The sequence below is a fragment of the Cygnus atratus genome, chromosome Z, assembly GCF_013377495.2.
Source record: "Cygnus atratus isolate AKBS03 ecotype Queensland, Australia chromosome Z, CAtr_DNAZoo_HiC_assembly, whole genome shotgun sequence".
Classification (NCBI taxonomy): Eukaryota; Metazoa; Chordata; class Aves; order Anseriformes; family Anatidae; genus Cygnus; species Cygnus atratus.
The window spans coordinates 13,057,971-13,078,456 of NC_066396.1; the positions used below are offsets into that span (position 1 = coordinate 13,057,971).

A 20,486-nucleotide genomic window follows, 5' to 3' on the forward strand; every position below is an offset into this window, starting at 1 on the left:
CCAGTGAAGTCCTGGCCAACTGCTGGAGAGAGCATTGGGTCTGTGTGTCAACTGGGAGAGTTGGTTGACTGTGTCAGTAAGGGCAAGAAAAGGGTATTTGGATACTGGAGGAACCAAGGAAGTCCTGACCAACTGCTACAGAGGCTGTATGTGTGCCAGCGCACATGTGTGTGTCCCTACTGGTAATACCAAAGGAGAAGATGCCTACTGTAGAGATCATACAAACAATGGTTTGGGTTGGAAAGGACCTTAAAGGTCATCTAATTCCCAACCCCCTCCATAGGCAGGAACACCTCACACCAGCTCACACCTCACACCAGCTAGCTCTGGATGGACTCCAAGTCCAAGGCTGGCTACAAGGGTACACATAGACCACGTGCGGGTGGACAGCAATATCTGTGAATGAGTGGGTCTGTACCAGAAACCAGAATGAAGATGGGGTTTTGGGGACTCATCTATGCAGACGCCAGCAAGAGAGGGAAGCAGGATGAGGTTGGTGGCGCTGTTCACGAGTGCTAAGCATGGCTGTAGGTGGTTATGAGTGTGGCAAACCAGACAAGTGTTGTAAATGTGTGTTTGTGTATGTGTCTCATAGACACAAACCCTCATCCTTGCTAGCTGCTGGACCTGATGGACCGATGGGAGCCTCACCAATGTCACATGATATGCTTTATTCCCCCTCCTCCCTTGACATAAAGGAATGGTAAACATAAAACATCATTTTGATCTAAGTATGATGATACTTTCCACACTATTAATATATTTGCACTTGCTTCATGGTAGTTAGTTTTAATAAGGTGTTAGTTTTCTTTGAACCTTAAATTAAGCTAAGATATAGTCAAATAAGGTATTGGCTAGCATATATGAAGAAGGATCTTATATATGGCCTTACAAAGATAGCAAAGGGTGGCGTATAAAAAAAAGTTTTGTGTGCAAGCCATGAATGAAACTGTCATGTCTTCCTCAAACTAGAGTCAAGAGATGATAGGGTCCATTTTTAGAATGATAAAAAATGAAACTCCTATAGAATTAAAATATTTGTATGCCTTAAAAGTAATGTACACAGTGAAGATGAGGTAATTTTTTCTTTTTAAGACAGCATATAACAGAATATGTAGTGAAGTAACACAAAAAAAAACATAATTTTATGTACCTGTAAACTGCTTGTATTTAACATCTCCTTCAGTTGATGTTTCAGAAGTTACTGGTTGTCCTAACAAAGACTGTAACTTTTCCTTAAAAGTCTGCACTGGTGATATGCTTAATGGCAGATGATGCTCGGTGTTTTTCAGTCTGAAAGTATACCAAGCAACTGTTCATTAACAATAAAAATTGTATATAATCTAATGAAACTCTGTTAAATGAATATCTAACACAAAGTAGCTAATTGTAACATGTTAGATCTTACAACTGCAAGGAATCTGAGAATACATATTTTAACAACATATCCTTTGTCTCAAAAATTAAGTCCATGCAAATACTGTTCAGTAACAAAACATACTGTATTAATTTCAAGCTCAGATTTACCTTGAGAATTCATTAGAATTCTGACAATACAGATGGTAGGCAACACCAATTGAAACAGACAGTTTCCAGTTGCCCAGTCTGTGTGTCAACCACACAGCCTCTGGAATGAGTCCACCAACAAAGAACAAGTCAAGAGCATATTCAGCTGTCCATACAGATGAAAGGTTCTGGTCCCTGACAGCTCTGGCAACCAGACAGTGTTGCAGTGGAATAATACGGGGGGATATATCTGAGACACAAAAATAGATGTAAAGTTTAAATAGATCTGCATGCTGTAAAATCAATAATATCGAATTCATATGTTCACATTGGTTTTGGATTCATATTTCATTGTACAATTACTATTTACTCTATTAGAGACATATTTCAGGGTTCATTTGCAGCAGATGGATGCAGCTTCTGCTGTGATGTACTACAGAGGTCAGAACAAGCTATTTTCCTGCTTAGCAATGTTGGGTATGAAACCATATGCAAAATTAGTGTGTTATTCTAACTTAAAGATTTAATCACATTGATGGTACATTTGTGAGCATGCTACATGTGTGTCTAATCTTCCAGAGGGCACACCTGAGCTAGATGCAAATTCTGAGAGTTTTCCTACCGTACCCATATTGTGCATAGAATTATAAAGGTTGGAAAAGACCTTCAAGATCATCTGGTCCAACTATCACCTTACTACCAATATCACCCAATAAACCATGTCCCTAAACACCACATCTGACCTTTCCCTAAACACCCCCAGGGATGGTGATTCCACCACTTCCCTGGGCAACCCGTTCCAATGCCTGAATGTTCCTTCTGAGAAGAAATGTCTCCTAATTTCCAACCTGAACCTCCTCTAGCGCTACTTGAGGCCATTTCTTCATGTCCTATCACTGTCATGTCAGTTACCTGTGAGAAGAAGCTGACCCCCAGCTCCCCACAACTTCCTTTCAGGTAGTTGTAGAGAGCAATAAGGTCTCCCCTGAGCCTCCCCTTCTTCTGACTAAACAACCCCAGTTCCCTCAGCCGCTCCTCATAGGACTTGTGTTCCAGGCCCTTCACCAGCTTTGTAGCCCTTCTCTGGACACGCTCCAGGGCCTCAATGTCCTACTCACCACGGTTTTTACTGCAGAGGTTAAAAAAATACAATTCATTTTTAGGAAAAAACAGCAAATTATTTTAAGAGAGTTTACTGAGAAAAAAAAATGAAAACAAGTTTAGAACCATTTTGTTTCCTGAGGATTAAACTTGTTTTCCAAGGCTTTATTTACTGGTTTGCTCGGTAAGATGCCAATCAACATTAACTCTAAGGACTAAGTTGCTTCTACCACCGGTTTACTGTTGAGGCAGTAACATTATCTAGGTAAATAATAATGGGAAGAGTGGCTGACACTCCAGAGGACTGCGCTGCCATTCAGAGGGACCTCGACAGCCTGGAGAGATGGGCTGAGAGGAACGCATGAAGTTCAACACAGGCAAGTGTGGGGTACAGGGCACCAGTACAGGCTGGGGGCTGACCTGCTGGAGAGCAGCTCTGCAGAGAGAGAGCTGGGAGTCCTGGTAGACAGCAGGCTGACCATGAGCCAGCAATGTGCCCATGTGGCCAAGAAGGCCAACGGTATCTGGGGCTGCATTCAGAAGAGTGTTGCCAGCAGCTCAAGGGAGGTGATCCTCCCACTCTGCTCAGCCCTGGTGAGGCCATATCTGGAGTATTGTGTCCAGTTCTGGGCTCCCCAGCACAAGAGGGACATGGAGCTCCTGGATTGAGTCCAGAAGGGGGTTATGAAGATGATGAGAGGACTGGAGCACCTGTTGTATGAGGACAGGCTGAGAGAGCTGGGCCTGTTTAGCCTGGAGAAGAGAAGACTGAGGGGAGACCTCATCAATGTGTATAAATATCTGAGGGGAGGGTGTTGAGAGGATGGAACCAGTCTCTTTTCAGTTGTGCCCAGCAACAGGACAAGCAGCAACAGGCACGAAATGAAGCAAAGGAAGTTTTGGCTGAATATGAGAGGGCACTTCTTTACTGTGAGGGTGACAGAGCACTGGAACAGGTTGCCCAGAGAGGTTGTGAAGTCTCCTTCTCTGGAGATATTCAAAACCCGCCTGGATGCCATCCTGTGCAATGTGCTCTGGGTGATCCTGCTCGGCAGGCGGGTTGGACTGGATGGTCTTCAGAGGCCCTTCCAACCTCAGCCATTCTGTGACTCTGTGAAGAGTAAGAGCAGACTCAGAACTTATCTACTTCTATAAATACGTGAAAGAAGCGGGCAAAGAACAGTCCCTGGTGCCCAGTGATAGGACAAGAGACAAATGGTAAAAACTGGAACACAAAAGGTTCCATGTGAATATCAGGAAACACCTTTTAACTGCAAGTGTGACAGAGCACTGGCACAGGTTGCCCAGGGCAGTACTTGGCTCTGGTGAGGCCGCACCTCGAGTACTGTGTTCAGTGTTGGGCCCCTCACTACTAGAAGGACATGGAGGTGCTCGAGCGAGTCCAGAGAAGGGCAACAAAGCTGGTGAGGGGTCTGGAGAACAAGTCTTACGAGGATCGGCTGAGGGAGCTGGGATTGTTCAGCCTGGAGAAGAGGAGGCTCAGGGGCGACCTTATCGCTCTCTACAGGTGCCTTAAAGGAGGCTGTAGCGAGGTAGGGGTTGGTCTATTCTCCCACATGCCTGGTGACAGGACGAGGGGGAATGGGCTAAAGTTGCACCAGGGGAGGTTTAGGTTGGATATTAGGAAGAACTTCTTTACTGAAAGGGTTGTTAGGCATTGGAATGGGCTGCCCAGGGAAGTGGTTGAGTCACCATCCCTGGAGGTCTTTAAAAGACGTGTAGATGTAGAGCTTAGTGATATGATTTAGTGGAAGACTTGTTAGTGTTAGGTCAGAGGTTGAACTTGGTGATCTTGGAGGTCTCTTCCAACCTAGACGATTCTGTGATTCTGTGAACTCTCCCTCCTTGGAGATCTTCAAAAGCCATCTGGACATGGTCCTGAGCAAACAGCTCTAGGTGGACCAGCTTGAGGAGGGGGGTTGGACAGGCTGACCTTCAGATATCTTCCAACCTCAAACATTCTGTGATCCTATGAAAAATTTCCTAATAACCCAAGTCTTTAAACAGAATCTTTTGCAGTAAAAAAATAAGCCACTGACTTTGATGAATAGTCATTCTCAGAAAAATACTGAAAGCAGGACTTAAACTAACAACTGCTACTAGGGTTCAGTGACGTACTAGCTTGGCATTACAACTTGTCCTGCTGTCTGAAGCATTCTGACTTCCAAGAGATTGCTGAATAAGCAAAAAACGTGTTTTTTTTTTTTTGGTGGCTTTTTAGTTCGAGCCACACCATACCACAGATCCAATTTGAGTATTTTAAGTGCTGCTCTTCTCCCGTTTTTGTGAGTATCAAAGTCAGTCAGAGCCACAGGTCTAGGCAAAAGTAGTATTAAGAACCATGAAATTCTAATGTTGCTTAATTTGGGTGAGAAAAAAACAACTCATCCCATCATCCTTTTGCCTAATCTAGTATCACACTTTGATAATTAGCTTCAAAGCATAGAAAAAAAAAGATATAAAAAGCCAAACAACCAAAAACCTATGGTTTACATAAATCAGTTGCCCACAAACTATTAACTTTAAATAGCAAATTATCAATAATCAAGAAATGAAAAATTAATCTCACACAGAGACACACACTTTCCTTGACAAAAAAATATCTGGAAAAATAATTTTATCTTTACAATTAATAATGTTGAAACCATCAATCACCAAGTTGAAGCACAATAGACAACACTGACATAAACATGAAAAAATGATAAGAGTTAAACACAGAAAATTAAACTGCTTTTAAGAAAAATACCTGTTTCGATGTGGAGTGGATGTAGGATGTCAACGTTGTGGGGTGGAAAGATATAGAGCAGCTGATTTGTGAAATAAGCAGCCATGAATCGTGCCATGGATCGAATCACAGCCATAGCAGTTTCAGTATGAACACTGGTTATCATCCACAGTTCATGCTGAGAATACCTGGTGTCTAAAAAAAACAGATGTCAAATTAGAACATTTGAGGAAAATTAGTTTAAATTTGAACACTAAAATTGCTTAATCAACTTATAAGATATATATTTTTTACTACTAAAAATATGATATTAAATTTATTGACAATTTTTTAGGACATAGCTAAATCTTCTTCACTAATTACACATTATATTCAAAGACTTTTATATTAGGGTTCTAATGATGAGAAATGGACCTCTAATATCTAAATTTAGACCAGAACTGAGTCAAAAAACTGTTTACATTTGGAAATTTAGATGCCGTTATGACTTTGGAGAAAAAGAACACACAACTTTTCAAAACAAATCCCCTGTCAACTGTTCACCAATCTTAAATCAACTACTTCACCATACTGTATCATAAAAGTACAGAATCAATATCACATCATTTCCCTGTTACCTTTCTTATCCAAAGACTTTCCTTAAGCAGATTTGAATCTAGAGATATTTAAACAGGACAAGTTCTTACTATCAATTATACAGTGAAAGCTGCCTGAGTGCTTACTCCAATACATACAGATGAAAGGGCATCTGAGAATCAGAAAAAGATCTCTAAGGTCACTTAAAACAGAAATCAGTCTGACATCAGCTTCAGTCCAGTGTAAAGAGAAAAGCATGATGTCAAGTGTGTGTGTGATTGCATATAAATCAGATACTAGGTTACTCAAACAGTATCAACATACACATTCAGTTTTATGCAATACAAACATACCAGAAAATTTTTCCATCTCCTTCGCTGAGACCTGTGATCGCCTCAGAATCTCTTGTACTAGATGATCACAGAGTCCCTGAGCCTCACACAAGTTATAGTGATACAGATGGCAGAACAGTATAGCAAGGTAGTATCTAGTCTGAAGAAAACATGCTCTTTTTCCTCCTGCATTAAAAGAGAAGGAAAGTCATTAGACAAGGAAAAAAATAAACACAGAAAACAGAGAGCAAATCTGAAAGTACAAGTTCCTCCTACTCCAGAAAGATATCTACACAAATACCTACTCTGAGAAGCTGAGTAGAAGAAATCAGGAGCAGCTGTTTTAGGAGATATAATCCTCTGTCAACCTCTAAGTTACCAGTGGGTTAACTGTAATCCATAATGGTTTCACTTAAAGAGATATGGCAGTTTTCAAAATACTATACTGTGTAACTTAAGACAGACAAACAGGACAGCTCAAGGTAGTCTAGCCTTTACAGAAGAGATGCCTAAAGTACAAAGAAATTGCTTTGAGATCCATTAGTCTTCCAGTATCCTGAGTTCTTTCTGCACAACGTATCCTTCCTGTACCAAGTACTTTACAGTCACAAGAGAACTCTGATATCAACGTAGAAATGTATAGGCTTTTCTCAAGGAACCATCAAACATAAGTTTTGGCTGGTGTCTATTCAATCTCCAGCTTAATTTCAAACATGCATCCTTCATCTTTTTTGCCTTCTTTTTTGACAAGGCAACAGAGAATCACAAATAACTATACGAAGTAATCACACACACTCTCCCCTTCCCCCGTCAAGAAAATATTTTATTCCTTACCCTTTGCCTTGATTTCACAAAGAGATCTTTTCCACACATCCAGAGATTCTCTGTATGAGCCTAAAAGGAACTTCTCCTCACCTTTAAAAAAAAAAAAAATCACATATCAATACACTAAAAGCTCTACATAGTTACAGTTCTACATGTGCAAACACACACTTACTGCAGTATGATTTACAAAAAAATATATATACACACACACACACACACTGTGGAAGACAGAGCACCAGACACAAGTGCGTAGGAAATTAAGCTACAGCCATATACTTTTTGCAAAATAAATATGTTAGATTAAGTCCATTATGCTACATTAATGATACTTAGTTGAGGCTGACTGCATTTATGTACATGATGTGTTCATGCCCACAGTGTTCACACAGACTGAGCACGATTTCTAAATAGAAATCCAGTCAAGATAAGCATTGTGATGCCAATCTACCTCAGAAGAAATAAAACAGAGCAGGATTCAGATCTTTCTTTCGTATTCTCTAGCTCATGATTCGAAGCAAAATTAATAGTTTTTTTTATTTAGCTCATCAAGCTGTATAGGATAATACAAGTATAGTATGTACAAGGGTAGACATGAAGTATTTAGAAGAGTTCTAACCAAATTTTAAGAGAAGCCCAACGCTAACTTATTTTTTAATTTGGTGGACAGTTACTGACTCTCATTAAGCTGGACCTAATTTTCTAGTGTTCAGTTAACTGTGCAACTACCTAACAGTTGTAGTTCTTTACAAAGTACTAACCAGCTACAGAATTAATCTTCAAATGTTGTTCTAAGGCCACTCCTGAAGACTGGAGAGTTGCTTGTATATGACTTAAGAGTAATGAGGTAACAGACTCTTCTGCATTCTTGTATGCTTTGCTGTTCAGCTGCATCTGATACCAAACCACTTTCTTATACAATAGTCGCCATAGTACAACCAACCTGTAGTTCAATAAGTAAAATATGAAAAGGAGACAAAGCAGTTCAATTTTTTTTTGTTTTGCATTATGAATTTAAAAACATAATTATGTTTTATGTTAACAACTATTTTCCTCACTGCAACAATGGGAAAAATAAACACATTTTGCCCTGGGTTTTGGTTTTTGATCAATAAACATTGCTATGTTTATGAAAATTCAGAAGAATTAGGATCCTTCAAGTACCCAAACACCACCTTCAAAGTGAATCCCTGGCTATCCAAACAATAGGGAAATGAAATAACCCAGATAAATTTCAAAACAGATTATCAGTGACTCTGTAAAGCAGATTGATGAAATACATACGATGTAAGTAAGCATAACAGAAGAATGAAGTCAGGGGAAAGCTGACTGCAGAGAATGAACCTAGGGCTAACAAGTCCCTGCAGCCTAGCACAGTACTATTAAGTGTACCAGCTCAGATAGGTAATAAACTTGCCAATAACAACCAAATACGCACTGCCACAGTCCTGAGAAAGCTTACACAAAACCGTAATACACCTGCATCTTGTTCTCTAGCACTTCTGCTTCCAATACTAATATGTGCATAGCCAGTCATGTTAGTAAATGCACCACTCAATACCTGGAGCACCACTAACCCAGAATGTGGATCATCATGTAAGAGACAATTGCCTATCAAATTTACAATGAACCTAACATTGTATTTTCAGCTTATTGAAGAAATATATTCCACTGTAGTAAGAGGAAAGTTTCTTTCAAGCCTATGTGTACAACTTCAAAGAAGAAATGCTGATAGTTCAATGTTTCCACATACTGCAGTTTTGCTTCTTGCTCCAGGCCACCATATATATTTAATCACACGCAAAGTTTGCTGACTAAACCCATGTTATAGATATACTGAATATGAGCCACCTTTTGGCTCCATGGAATTCAGAACTTCTGCTTGGAAGGGGAGGGAATGGACATAATGCAGTAAAAACAACATAAATTGTAAAATCTGGTGCAAGCTGTTAACCCACCATTTATCTCTGAACCAACTGAAAGTTACTAGTTAAGTTAGTGTAACTGAACTATATTAAACTACAGGTTTGAGCCTCCATCTGCATGCTTTAATAGATTACCATGCTTCTCCATGGAGTGAGCTATAAAAGAAACAAAAGGATGTTGCAATTACTGTATATTTGAAAAATAAAATAGCTGTTACAACACTTTTTCCAGGCAAAGCTAATTCATACCTTTTTTCTGTTTTTTCATCATAGTTTACTGCTTGAGGAAGCTCTCTAAGCAGAGATTTCAGTGAGCTGAATTTCTGAGTCGCACTGTCATCAAGAAGTAGGAAAATAGGTACAACAAGTGAGTCAAGCTCCACAACACTACGAACACCAGGAGATGCAAAAAAATTCTCATACTGTGGTATGCATATGCTACTTAGAGTGTTAGAAACCATCTTCAAAAGACAGAAGCATGCAAAAAGGTTTTTGGAGAACAACAGATCTTGTTGCTGAACGAGCATCAGCTTTAAAGTTTGCAATGTCAGCTTTGCCACGTGCCCAGTAAGACTGGCTCTTGAATGCCAGTGCAAGACAGTTAAGTATTGTTGAAAATATTTTAAAACACACTGAATCCAGTGAGTATTCTTCACGGACTTGCATAAAAGTGCATCCTGATTTAGCAGAGAACACTTCACAAACTGAAGAATGTTGAAAAAATGGGTAATGCAGCTTACTGTATAACTCAGGAAAGTATCCTTCTCTTGCATATTTTTTGAAACACCTATCTGCCAAGCAGCAAGGAGATTTTTCTGTATGGAATGCAGTTCCACTGATAGGTTATCTTTCTCTTCAGCATTGTCTTTTGCATGAATAGTATCAAACATTGATGCAAATTCTAAGTGGCCTTGATCAGCTTTACCAATAAATGAGGGGATTCTTTGACTAACGTAGCTGGAAGAGCTATTATGAAAATGTTTTTCATCATCTGATTCTTCTTCATAATCCTAAACCAGGAAAGAAAAAAAAAAAGACAACAGTTTAATTCAAGCCTATTGCCAGAGCTCGGTCTGCAACCCACCATTTAATGAGTTTCACAAATGGAACTTTTATTCTTAAGTAACTCACTTAATTGGTAATATGTTTACTTCATTAGCAGTTTCACCTAGAGCTCAAATTAAATACAGTTATTTGGAATACTTGTGCAGATAGAGATTGTATTACCTAACAAAAAAAAATCACTTACGCTATAGGGACTGCAAGAGTGTCTAAATCAAAAAATAAACACCCGTCCTTTATTAAGTGAAGAGTTTGAGGAGGAGTATTTGCCAGATATTTGTAAAATACAAAAGCCACTCAACAAAAGCTCCAAAACTACAAAGAACAAACAAAAAAAACAAAGGCGTGAAATGGAATTGGGAGACTGTTCTGTGATCAAAGTTCCTGTGCTGTTCTTCCATAAAAGATATACAGATCTTTTGAATCCTCTAAAATTGAGGATAAATAACTTACATTATTAGGATAACAATATTTTCTATTAATATACCTTATAGTGTGATACTTTTTTTTTTAATATAGTGAAGCTATACACCTTTTAATATAGTGAAGCAACACCTTTTAATTTAGAATATCTTAAAAGTAAATAAATTGTATAATTATAAGTGGAAAAATGCTATTAAGTACCAGTAAGTCCATGGTTTTCTCACTCATTTCCATTGTGTCCTCTTCCAGAAATTTTGGAATGTTGGGATTGATGGAGTTATGATTTTGAGTGTGTTTTAAAAGGCTAGCTTTTAACGACAACAGTGATCGCATATGCAGATGTCTCCCTTTAGACTAAAAGAAACAATAACAACACAAATCATTATTAGTGTCTAGCAAAATCAAACCAGATACTTGGTAAATAAAACAAGGAAATTGGTCTCTTATATAAAAAGCTTCAGCTTTAAAGTCCCAGACAGAAAGGAAGAACAGGTTAGCAAGTATACATACACACAGAAACAAACTATCATTTGGCCATGCTTTGGAACTCTGAATTTGCTCAGTATTTAACAACTCTATTTCTTCATGCTGAACGAACCTGCTTTCTTGATCCCTCAAATGATCCCACAAGTTTGCTAGTATTTAGGCCCTTCTTGCATTCTTAACAGCAACATATCTTTCAATGTTACCTCAAATTCCTGCCCACTCTCCTGGTTTATACGTAAATACCAGAATATCCCATTTCTCAAAAAAAAAAAAAAAAAGACAAACTGAGAGCCATTTGAAGACAAGTGGTATTCCAATGGCAAACACAAAAATTCTCAATACCTATTTTCTTAAGGAGCTAGGTGGTTGGTAACACTTGCAAAACCTTTTCCTTCAAAGGTTTCCATTTTCCCAGACGTAGCTCTATTGAGAAGTGATAGAAAAATAAACCCATAAACTTTTAACAAGCCTTAGCCAACAACATCAGTTAAGGGCCTAATACAAATACAGACAGCACCATTGGGACTGCTGCTGACTGCTCTAGAACAACACCTACCTAGAGAGACAGTGGTTTTACAGAATAATTTCTGCATCATTCTGAAAAGGTGAGTTGGTCAGAGCGGCACAATACCAGTCAATGCTCTGAAGCAACTCTAGAGAGAAATCCACCCTATTCTATCACAGATTCAGAACGAATAGACAGTAACAGTTAAGGCTATGTCCATGCCCTTTACTACATTTTACTGAAACGCTACCCAGACTTCATAGGAATAAAGTTTCAAATAAAACTATATATTCAGCATTTTTCAGTTCAACGCCATTCTCAAAACTGCTTCCTACTTCAAAAGGATTTACATTAATTTCACAATAAATTGAGGTGCTCTGTTTGAAAAGGTGCATTTTTATATGTATGAAGTTTTATTTTACTTAAAGCACACAAATATCCATAACCCTACCTTAGAGTTCACTAAATTCTTTCGGACATTTTCCAGCCGTTGGGTTGAGTCAAGCAAAAGGGATCTTAAAAATCCTACTGGTGAAAGATTGTTAGGAAGTCTTAGCACTGTTATCATGTATCCATCAGAGACAATGAGGTAGGGTAATCTTGAGTGTGAAGCAACAGAGAATCTCTGTCTCATAAGGTCACTTTCAGAGGCTGAAGAACCAAGAGTCTGACTATAGTCTTGACACAATGAGTGGTGCTGTCTGAAAGACATACCAAAAAATAAGATGCAAATATCACATATGGTAATCATGAATAGAATAGAGAAGAAATAACTTACGAACATTTTATACCACTTCCACTACCATCCCAATGGCCCCATTCAGAGTTTTAAGGAAGTGTCTAAATTTTCTCAAGATAAGTAAACTTTGCGTAACACTGTTTGTGCTTGCAAAATGCCACTGTTTTTCTGCAGTTGTGATTTTGTGAATTTTAGAAAAATAAAACAGCTTTCAATATTTCCATATTATGTTGTTAATAAATATTATACATTTTCCCCACTCTGAATTTAAATCTCTATATCACACTCTCTTACTTAGGTCTTGCAGTCTATGACAAGCATTTGAACATGAAATCCTATTCAACTTCTAATAGTCACATACGAAACCGAAAAATCCCTCAAGATCTGAATTTTAATATTTCTGAATCAGTTCAGACATTCAACACAAATATTTTAAATCAATAAATAAGTCTTCTTTAATAAAAGAGGTCTTACAAAAGTCTTCTCTTACAAAAAATGAATCCTTACGGAGTTCTGGAAAACTGTTCTGTATGTCCTGTAACGCTAAACCCAAAATACTTTGAAATACTGGGTAAAATTACTGTTCTTCTTCTGTATCTTAGTAGTCCAAACTTGAGTAGATTATTTGAAAACAAAGTAGCTGCAGATATTCAATAAATAACCCTAACTGATACGTTTTAACACATTTTACTATGATTTCTCAACCAGACAGTGTAAGAAGGTATAACGCACTACATTTACACGCTATCCAGCTTTAGTCACTCAGTAGTAATAGTAGGATATATATATATATATATGTGTAGTAGTAGTATATGTAGTAGTATATGTGTAGTAGTTACATATATATATTGAATATACACATATCGAATGTGTGTGTTACATGTATATATACATATACATGCATATGTATATATACATGTAACACACATATTCAATATAGTAATGTTTAGATTCTGGTTTGTTTCTTCTAAGTATTCAGAGTGTATTACTTTTTGTAACTTTCAATTTACACTACAAAAGCATTAACAGAGATCCTTTTATTCCCTGATACACCCAGCAGTAAAATTTCAAAATTTACAGCAGGGGTATTCCAAAAATTGAACATCTGACTAGTTTTTGTCCACACAGATATGTTATTGACAAGATCTGAAATAGAAACATGATAAAGTTCTGTAAGTAAAATTAAACAGTGAATAAAGAAATATGACTGGATTAAAACAAGTGTATAATTTTAATATTTGTGTAAATTTAGTTTCTTCCTACATCATAAAAACATGCTATTTTTAATTACTAAATCCAAACACTAAAAAAACAAGTCAAACAATGTATACTTATGCTATCACAATACCAATTTTCATTATAACAAACCCATTACAAGAAATACAACTATGAATGAGAAACATTGAAAAGACACATGAAAATCAAAAGACTGAACTTGAAAGATGAAGCTTAAATTTGTAAAAAAAAAAAAAAAAAAAAAGTATGTTTGAAAATAAGATATAATCATAAGACAAGGATGTATAAACATTTTCAAACCCTTTTACCTGTATGTTATTAGTGGATGAAACGGAATAAATTCTGCTGGTCCAAATTCTACAGAGCAGCCAGAAGTAATCAAGGTCAGCAATTCACCCGTACAAGTCAATAAAATCAAAGACCCACGTTTTAACATGCAAGCCAAGAAAAGGCTATCAGCAGTCCAACTCATATCACTGACCCAGTAGGATCTATATTGGGAAGGAAAGATATTTTCCGTCAAAGCTCTGTATCAAACATTAGGTTAACTTTATTTAAACAAAAAACACAAACAAAACCACCCCCCACAAAATAACAATAACAACAAACAACAAAAACAAAAAACACAACAGCAGAAACATCAATTACTGACCTAATAAACTTGGATGGGACGGTGCTACTCCTGCTACTACAACCTTTAAGGCTACCCGAAACAGTTACAAAATTCAGGGTGTTTAAAAACAAAATCTGAGTTGCCTAGAATGAAAAAAAGCACATGTAAATAAACTGTTAATGTTTGTATCAAAACATCAATATTGTAAAAGTAATTTCTACTAGCATGTTATGCATTATATTTGATGTCCTGGAAACATTACTCCATATGAAAGTGACTTGCACTTCGATATTTTTTTACTAGTTAGGAGTATTTATTAGTTTCTATGCCCATTTCTATATTCAAAAAATAGTTAAGGATTATTACATACCAAACATATATTTAGATATTCCTTTTAATATTTTATCTAAAACCCTTAAAGTAAAATTATTCTTCTCCAGTAATGTTGGTGAATAACTGGAGCTTTGAAGGACAGCATCAAAACATCCTCGTACACTAAGTAAACTGGTCAATTTCCCTGTTACCACTAACACTAAAAACTACATTAGGATTTGGCCTCTGATTTGTTAGGAGTAACATTATAAAGTGAGGTCATAACCTCCTGTACATTTTAGGCTGAAGCCTGAGTGAGAATCATCCATAATCTTTACAGACACGATGCAGTAACTTACTTTAATTTCTTTATTATTGTGTTTCTTGGAGATTAGAGATAAGAGAAGAGATGACATGGGTTTCTCAACTGAACAACAGCATTCAAAAACTTGTGGCAGAGTTTCTTAGCTATGTATATCAATATGAATGTAATCACGTGTAGCAATATGGACTTGCTCCTACATACGCTGAAAATGAGTTCTAAAATGTGTTATTAAATCCTTGTTAACAGACTTCATGCAAACTGAACTACTAATTGCAGTGACATACTGTCTGTCATTCATACCTTTGGATCATTTTGGTTAACAGCTACTGCAAGTAACAGTCCATCTCTTGCAAACGCAGATAGCAAAGCTCCTCTTGACTTTACAGATACACACTGAGGAATCAAATTAACAAGAGAACAAGTCTGCTGTACCCAGTGGATCTGGTATGGCAAAGAACTGAATACCAAAAAAGACCACAAAAAAGAGAGATAATTCAGTTATGCTGAATGGAATGACTTATATATCATACAAGAAACCATGCAAGACAAAGACACATGAAACATACAATAAAAAAGCCCGCTAGTTTTCTTCAGAAACCTTACAAATTAGAAGTATTTATATGAATTTAAAATTTATGTCCCAGTGACGAGAATGATTTTTATGGGACAAAAGTTTTGACTATATGTACAGAACATGAAAATAAATAGAGAGATGCATGCCACAGAATTAAGACACTCGCATTCTAGCCAGGAACAGCCTCCTCAGACAGTATAATGTCATCCAACACAGGACTATTCAGAGTTTGAAAATGTAAATCAACTGTTGTAAATAAAAGAGTAAGAATATTCAAAACATGACAGAAAACACAAGAGATTACATAAGCTAATTTTACCTCAATATAAATACACGTTCACATGCAGCTTTGAAACCCCTTTGTAAAGTATTTTATAGTAAAACCTTCCTCTTAAGCTAATGCAACTTTAAATAACTTTGAACATACCTAACATATTTAAAGCTATATTCATGCCATCGCAGAATCAAAAATGTGAGTACCAAACACTCTTCAGAGTAAAACACAAACGAGCACAAACAGCAATCACCCAGTATCTGTGGGGAAAAAAAAAAGACAAAACAAAGTCATAATCCTGGTTGTACATGATTACTCATATATTTAGCTCAGTAGTTATCCAAATTATAACATAATGTTGTCATTTAGAAATTTGAGGAATTTCAGGCAGGCAAGAATATATAGGGCTAGATGAACTTTGATCTGATTCAGTATGGCTGTTCTTAAGTTGCCATTAAATCTCTTACAAACTGAATGATTAAGCTTACAAACAACAAAGAGGCAGACATTGCTTACTGTAGCTTCTGTGGCTCAAATATATTTAGGAAATTACATGATTAGTTCAGGTCCCATTTTTTACCTCATTTTGTATGAAAGCAGCATGCACTCCAATTTCTTTTTCTTCAGTAGAAGGTAACATCACTGATTCATCAGGCAAAATTTGTGTCCAACGTCCAGAACTTTTATACAAGGGTTCATTTTCATGTTCTGTGCTCTCCCACAGAAAGACACATGCTGTAGGTGTAGTTAACAGCGCCTTTCTGCCATCTCCGGACACATACAAATACAATCTCATCAAACACTCTAGAAAAAACAACAATGTGCCAGAATAATTTTTGCTCTTCTGCTGGATTTAGATTAAAAAAATAAAAAGAACGGGAAAATTATTTTAATCTCTTTCACAACAAATCCGAGCTGCCACCTAAAGTGTCTTTCATTTCCAGCTTCATCACTAATAGTAGACCTTTGACAGCAGTAATGTCAAATGGGATGACCATTTGTATGGATTTTATGAATCATCCTTCCCACAGGACTCATCCATTAGAGGTGCTTCCTGAGATGGTCTTTCCTGAAATCCATCTTTTCATGAGAACTATGAATACATGCACAAGTACTCTACTTATCTACTACCTTCAACTCCTAAATGCACTATTGATGTTCCCCAAAATGATGGATTGCTTGTACAATACTTTACTTTGTAACATGGTATCAGTTAAAATATCCAATAAATGACACTTACAATGATATACAACTTAAATAGTACTAGATTTGTAAATTATGACTTCGCAGTATTTTCTCCAGTTAGCATGTCATAAAACCCCACCTAGAAAATAAACTTAAAATGATGCATATACTGTTTAACTCAAATGTATGTCTTCTCTAAAATACTTATAACCTAAGGAATGATTTTCTACAGTTGATAACTAACCATTATAAATAAAATACGTATTGCATTTTAAAATGGATTACAGTTTTCAGATTTCTAAACGAAAAAAATGTTTCATTTACGTAACAAAAAGGACATTTTTCAAAGCTTCGCTAACAAATTATACAAATGCAAACCAACATAAGAATATAGCTTTTTATTTGTGCGATAACACCCAATAAAAAAAGGAAAAAGATTTTGCCTCTATATCATTTTCAAAAGACAAACTGGAAACATTTACCTTGTGCTGCTGCAACAACCTTCCTAGACTCTTCAATTGCTGGAATGATTTTCAAGCAGTCCTGATCTTTATTCCAAAGAAATAGCTCTCCTGTTGTAAGTATTCCTGCCAACCAAGCACCTGTGTTCATTAGGGGAGAAATGTTTGGAAGCGTTTAATGTGAAGTACTTAAAATTACTTCCCTTGCTTTTTAGCCACAGTTCTAAAGTTGAAAGTGAACTGAAAAATATTTTAGGTATTGTATCTTTTCAAACTGTTACAACTATAAATAAAATAGCATGAGTTTATAATACATAAGATACTATACTTAACCATTTCCTGATGTTGTTAAGACAGCTACATTTTTTAACAGTGACTGCAGCCGAGGGATTTTTTTTCTTTGTCTTCCCTGATGGCAAGTTAATTTCATTTATATGTTTATCATCTAGAAGAAAAACAGCCTCTTTTTCCTGACAAAAGAAAAAAAAAGAGCATTTCATGTTTTTAGTGATTTTTTAAAAATGACATTTTCTATGTAAGCCTGCAAAGTAATTCAGACAGACATTAAAAACTCTTAGAGAAAAATACTGATGGGAAAGAAAGAAAATATGTTACAGGGCAGGGACACCTCCCACCAGACCAGGTTGCCCAAAGCCCCATCCAGCCTGGCCTTGAGCACTGCCAGGGATGGGGCATCCACAGCTTCTCTGGGCAGCCTGTACCAGGGCTTCACTACACTCACAGGAAACAATTTCTTCCTAGTGTCTAATCTAAATCTACCCTCTTTTAGTTTAAAGCATTTGTGCTTGTATAATTGCTTTACAGTACAACATCATATCTAGGACCACCCTATGCTGATGATGCATTTGGTTTCACAGATTTTAAACTATTAAATCAGATTTACAGTCATTACTAAGAAGTTCTTCAAAGTATCTCAACTGTACCACATGCCAACAAATGCAAGAGTAGATACTTGTTACCTCATGTTGTAATGTCTAATTCAGTCAGATTTTTGCCACTATTTCAGTAGAAGGAATGGCCCTTAAACAGTTACATAATTAAACTCAAATTATATATTATATATTATAAGAGAAGAAAAAAAATAGTCTCCTTTTATCAAGGCTGAAGAAAGCACATCTTTCAACAAACGCAGCAGGGGATTGTTCACAGTTTTCAATAATGTACTGTAAAAAGAGTTATGAAAAACTAAAACCATCAAAACAACAAACTTCGTACAGGGCACATGTTTTGAAAAACTGACTCTTTATTGTTTATCTGAGCAGTCTTGAATTGCTCCAGCATCAAGCCAACAAGATTGAAATGAATGACTTTTTTTTCCCGAGAACTGTTAAGCATGGTATTTTCAAATCAACTCCCATTTACCCTCCTCCCTGTAGACAGAAATGCAAAGTGTTCCATAATCAAAATATATCCTTTGCAGAATTTTATTTTAATAAGTGTTCTTTACACTTACCTGTCCAATCCAGGAGATGCGAGTCCATGGTTTTCTTTGTTTGATAGATGTAGAGATGAGAACATCTAGCTTAATTTCCATTCTTGTAAAACCAGTAGGTAACCATAATTAAAAATATAAGTGTGTAATAATGGCCTTTTCACACACCTAGGGAGAATTTGAAAGAAAAGGAAAAAAGTTTTCATTATTTGTGGGTGGGTAAAGGATAAGGAATGAGAACACAAACTCCTGACTGTAGCAGCTTCCAGCTAAACACAAACAGAGCCGATCCTTCCCTGCATCTCCACAGTAACTGCTGTTTTCCCTCACACACACGCTACAGTTCACTAGCTATTCACTGCTATTTTCACTCACATGGTTCACTGGCTATCCACAGGTTACATACTCCAGAAGGAATCGAGAGAAAGAAGCCACAAGACAAAACACCTCGCTGAAAGCACTAACAAGAAGACCAATAGCGAGGAAAACCATGAAGTTTTCCTTTCTGTGCAAGACACCAGAACCACCACGGAGCCGCCTCAGACCCGTGGGGGCGGCACACTGCAGACCCCATCAACCAGGTGACCCTTGGCGGACCCGGGGCGGCGCACTGAAGCTGTCCCCAGCCCTCAGGACGCAGACAAAATGCAGCGCCCACCGCCGCGTGCAGAGCCGCGTCCCCCCACCCTCAACCGCACCCAGCCCCGGGCCAGCCGCGCTCACCCACCGCCAACGGCCGAGGCGGTGCCGGGACGGCGCAGGGCGCAAGCGCGGGGCTGAGCCCGAGCCCGCCCAGCGGGCAGCACCGCCCCGGCAGCCGACATGGCGGAGGGTAGGTCGTGTCTTCCGTGGACTGGGGCAGTCGGTCGCTCCATGGCGTAGAAATGTCCGTCGGCTCCAGAAAGCTGGCCGCGAATACCTGACAAACGCCTCAGCCCCAGGGGGGAGAGCCCGGAGTCGTGTTGCACATATGGTGATGGCTTGGGGCGGCAGTAAGGTGGCACTTTGCCAAGCCAACGCTCCTGATCAAGTATGAGAATTTAGGTGAAATACAACATAAAGAGTTAGAATCCTTGTACTTTGTGTTTTGTCACCTTGGGGAAATGTATTTGATTCCCTTAAACTGGCCGCTTGCTCAGCCTGGCTCTTGTGCCTCAAAACACTTTAGAACAAGTCCCTTTCCACCATCCCTTAACCACCACATCTTCATCAAGAATCACAGAATAGGTGAGGTTGGAAGGGGCTCTGGAGATGATCCAGTCCAACTCCCCTGCCGAGTGGGATCACCCAGAGCACGTTGCACAGGATGGCACCCAGGTGGGTTTTGAATATCTCCAGAGAAGGAGACTCCACGACCTCTCTGGGCAACCTGTCCCAGTGCTCTGTCACCCTCACAATAAATAAAAAGTTTTCTCATGTTCAGCCAGAACCTCCTGTGCTTCAGTTTGTGCCTGTTGCCCCTCATCCTCTCACTGGGCACCAGCAGACTCTGGCCCCGTCCCCTTGACACCCTGTGTTAGTGTTAAAAACTGTTAAGTTTGGTCCAGTATGAAACAGGCATTGTTGTAAGACCAGCAAGGCGAATCTCTGACCTTGCAATAATACATATTGCTTGCTCAGCAATACGGCACCAGGCCACAAGTCACCCGGCATGAGACAATGCTGCCATCCACACAGCACGCGCTGGCCATGCAGCTTTGCTTGATCACAGCAGTCTATCAAGGACTGTCAAGTGCTCTGCTGAGGCTGGGGCCGCTAATTGTGTGCTGCCCCAGGCTCGGGAGCATGTAGGGGCAAAACCTATAACAGAGCAAGTTGCTCTGTGTCGGT

The 20,486-nt window shown here is 38.1% G+C and overlaps 1 protein-coding gene across 1 annotated transcript in view; it reads right to left on the minus strand.

The window, feature by feature from the left end:
• Window positions 1-19,540, minus strand: part of CPLANE1 (ciliogenesis and planar polarity effector complex subunit 1) — a 64,779-nt gene extending 45,239 nt beyond the window's left edge. The window contains 19 exon segments of the mRNA XM_050716415.1: window positions 1,154-1,293; window positions 1,528-1,756; window positions 5,375-5,548; window positions 6,283-6,447; window positions 7,096-7,176; window positions 7,845-8,026; window positions 9,258-10,018; window positions 10,695-10,847; window positions 11,936-12,185; window positions 13,768-13,950; window positions 14,112-14,215; window positions 15,010-15,166; window positions 15,711-15,817; window positions 16,138-16,361; window positions 17,225-17,344; window positions 17,537-17,600; window positions 17,602-17,673; window positions 18,678-18,824; window positions 19,384-19,540. Of these exon segments, the coding sequence (XP_050572372.1) occupies window positions 1,154-1,293; window positions 1,528-1,756; window positions 5,375-5,548; window positions 6,283-6,447; window positions 7,096-7,176; window positions 7,845-8,026; window positions 9,258-10,018; window positions 10,695-10,847; window positions 11,936-12,185; window positions 13,768-13,950; window positions 14,112-14,215; window positions 15,010-15,166; window positions 15,711-15,817; window positions 16,138-16,361; window positions 17,225-17,344; window positions 17,537-17,600; window positions 17,602-17,673; window positions 18,678-18,758 (3,247 nt within the window). The 5' untranslated portion in view covers window positions 18,759-18,824; window positions 19,384-19,540.
• Between the last annotated feature and the right edge of the window lie 946 nt (window positions 19,541-20,486).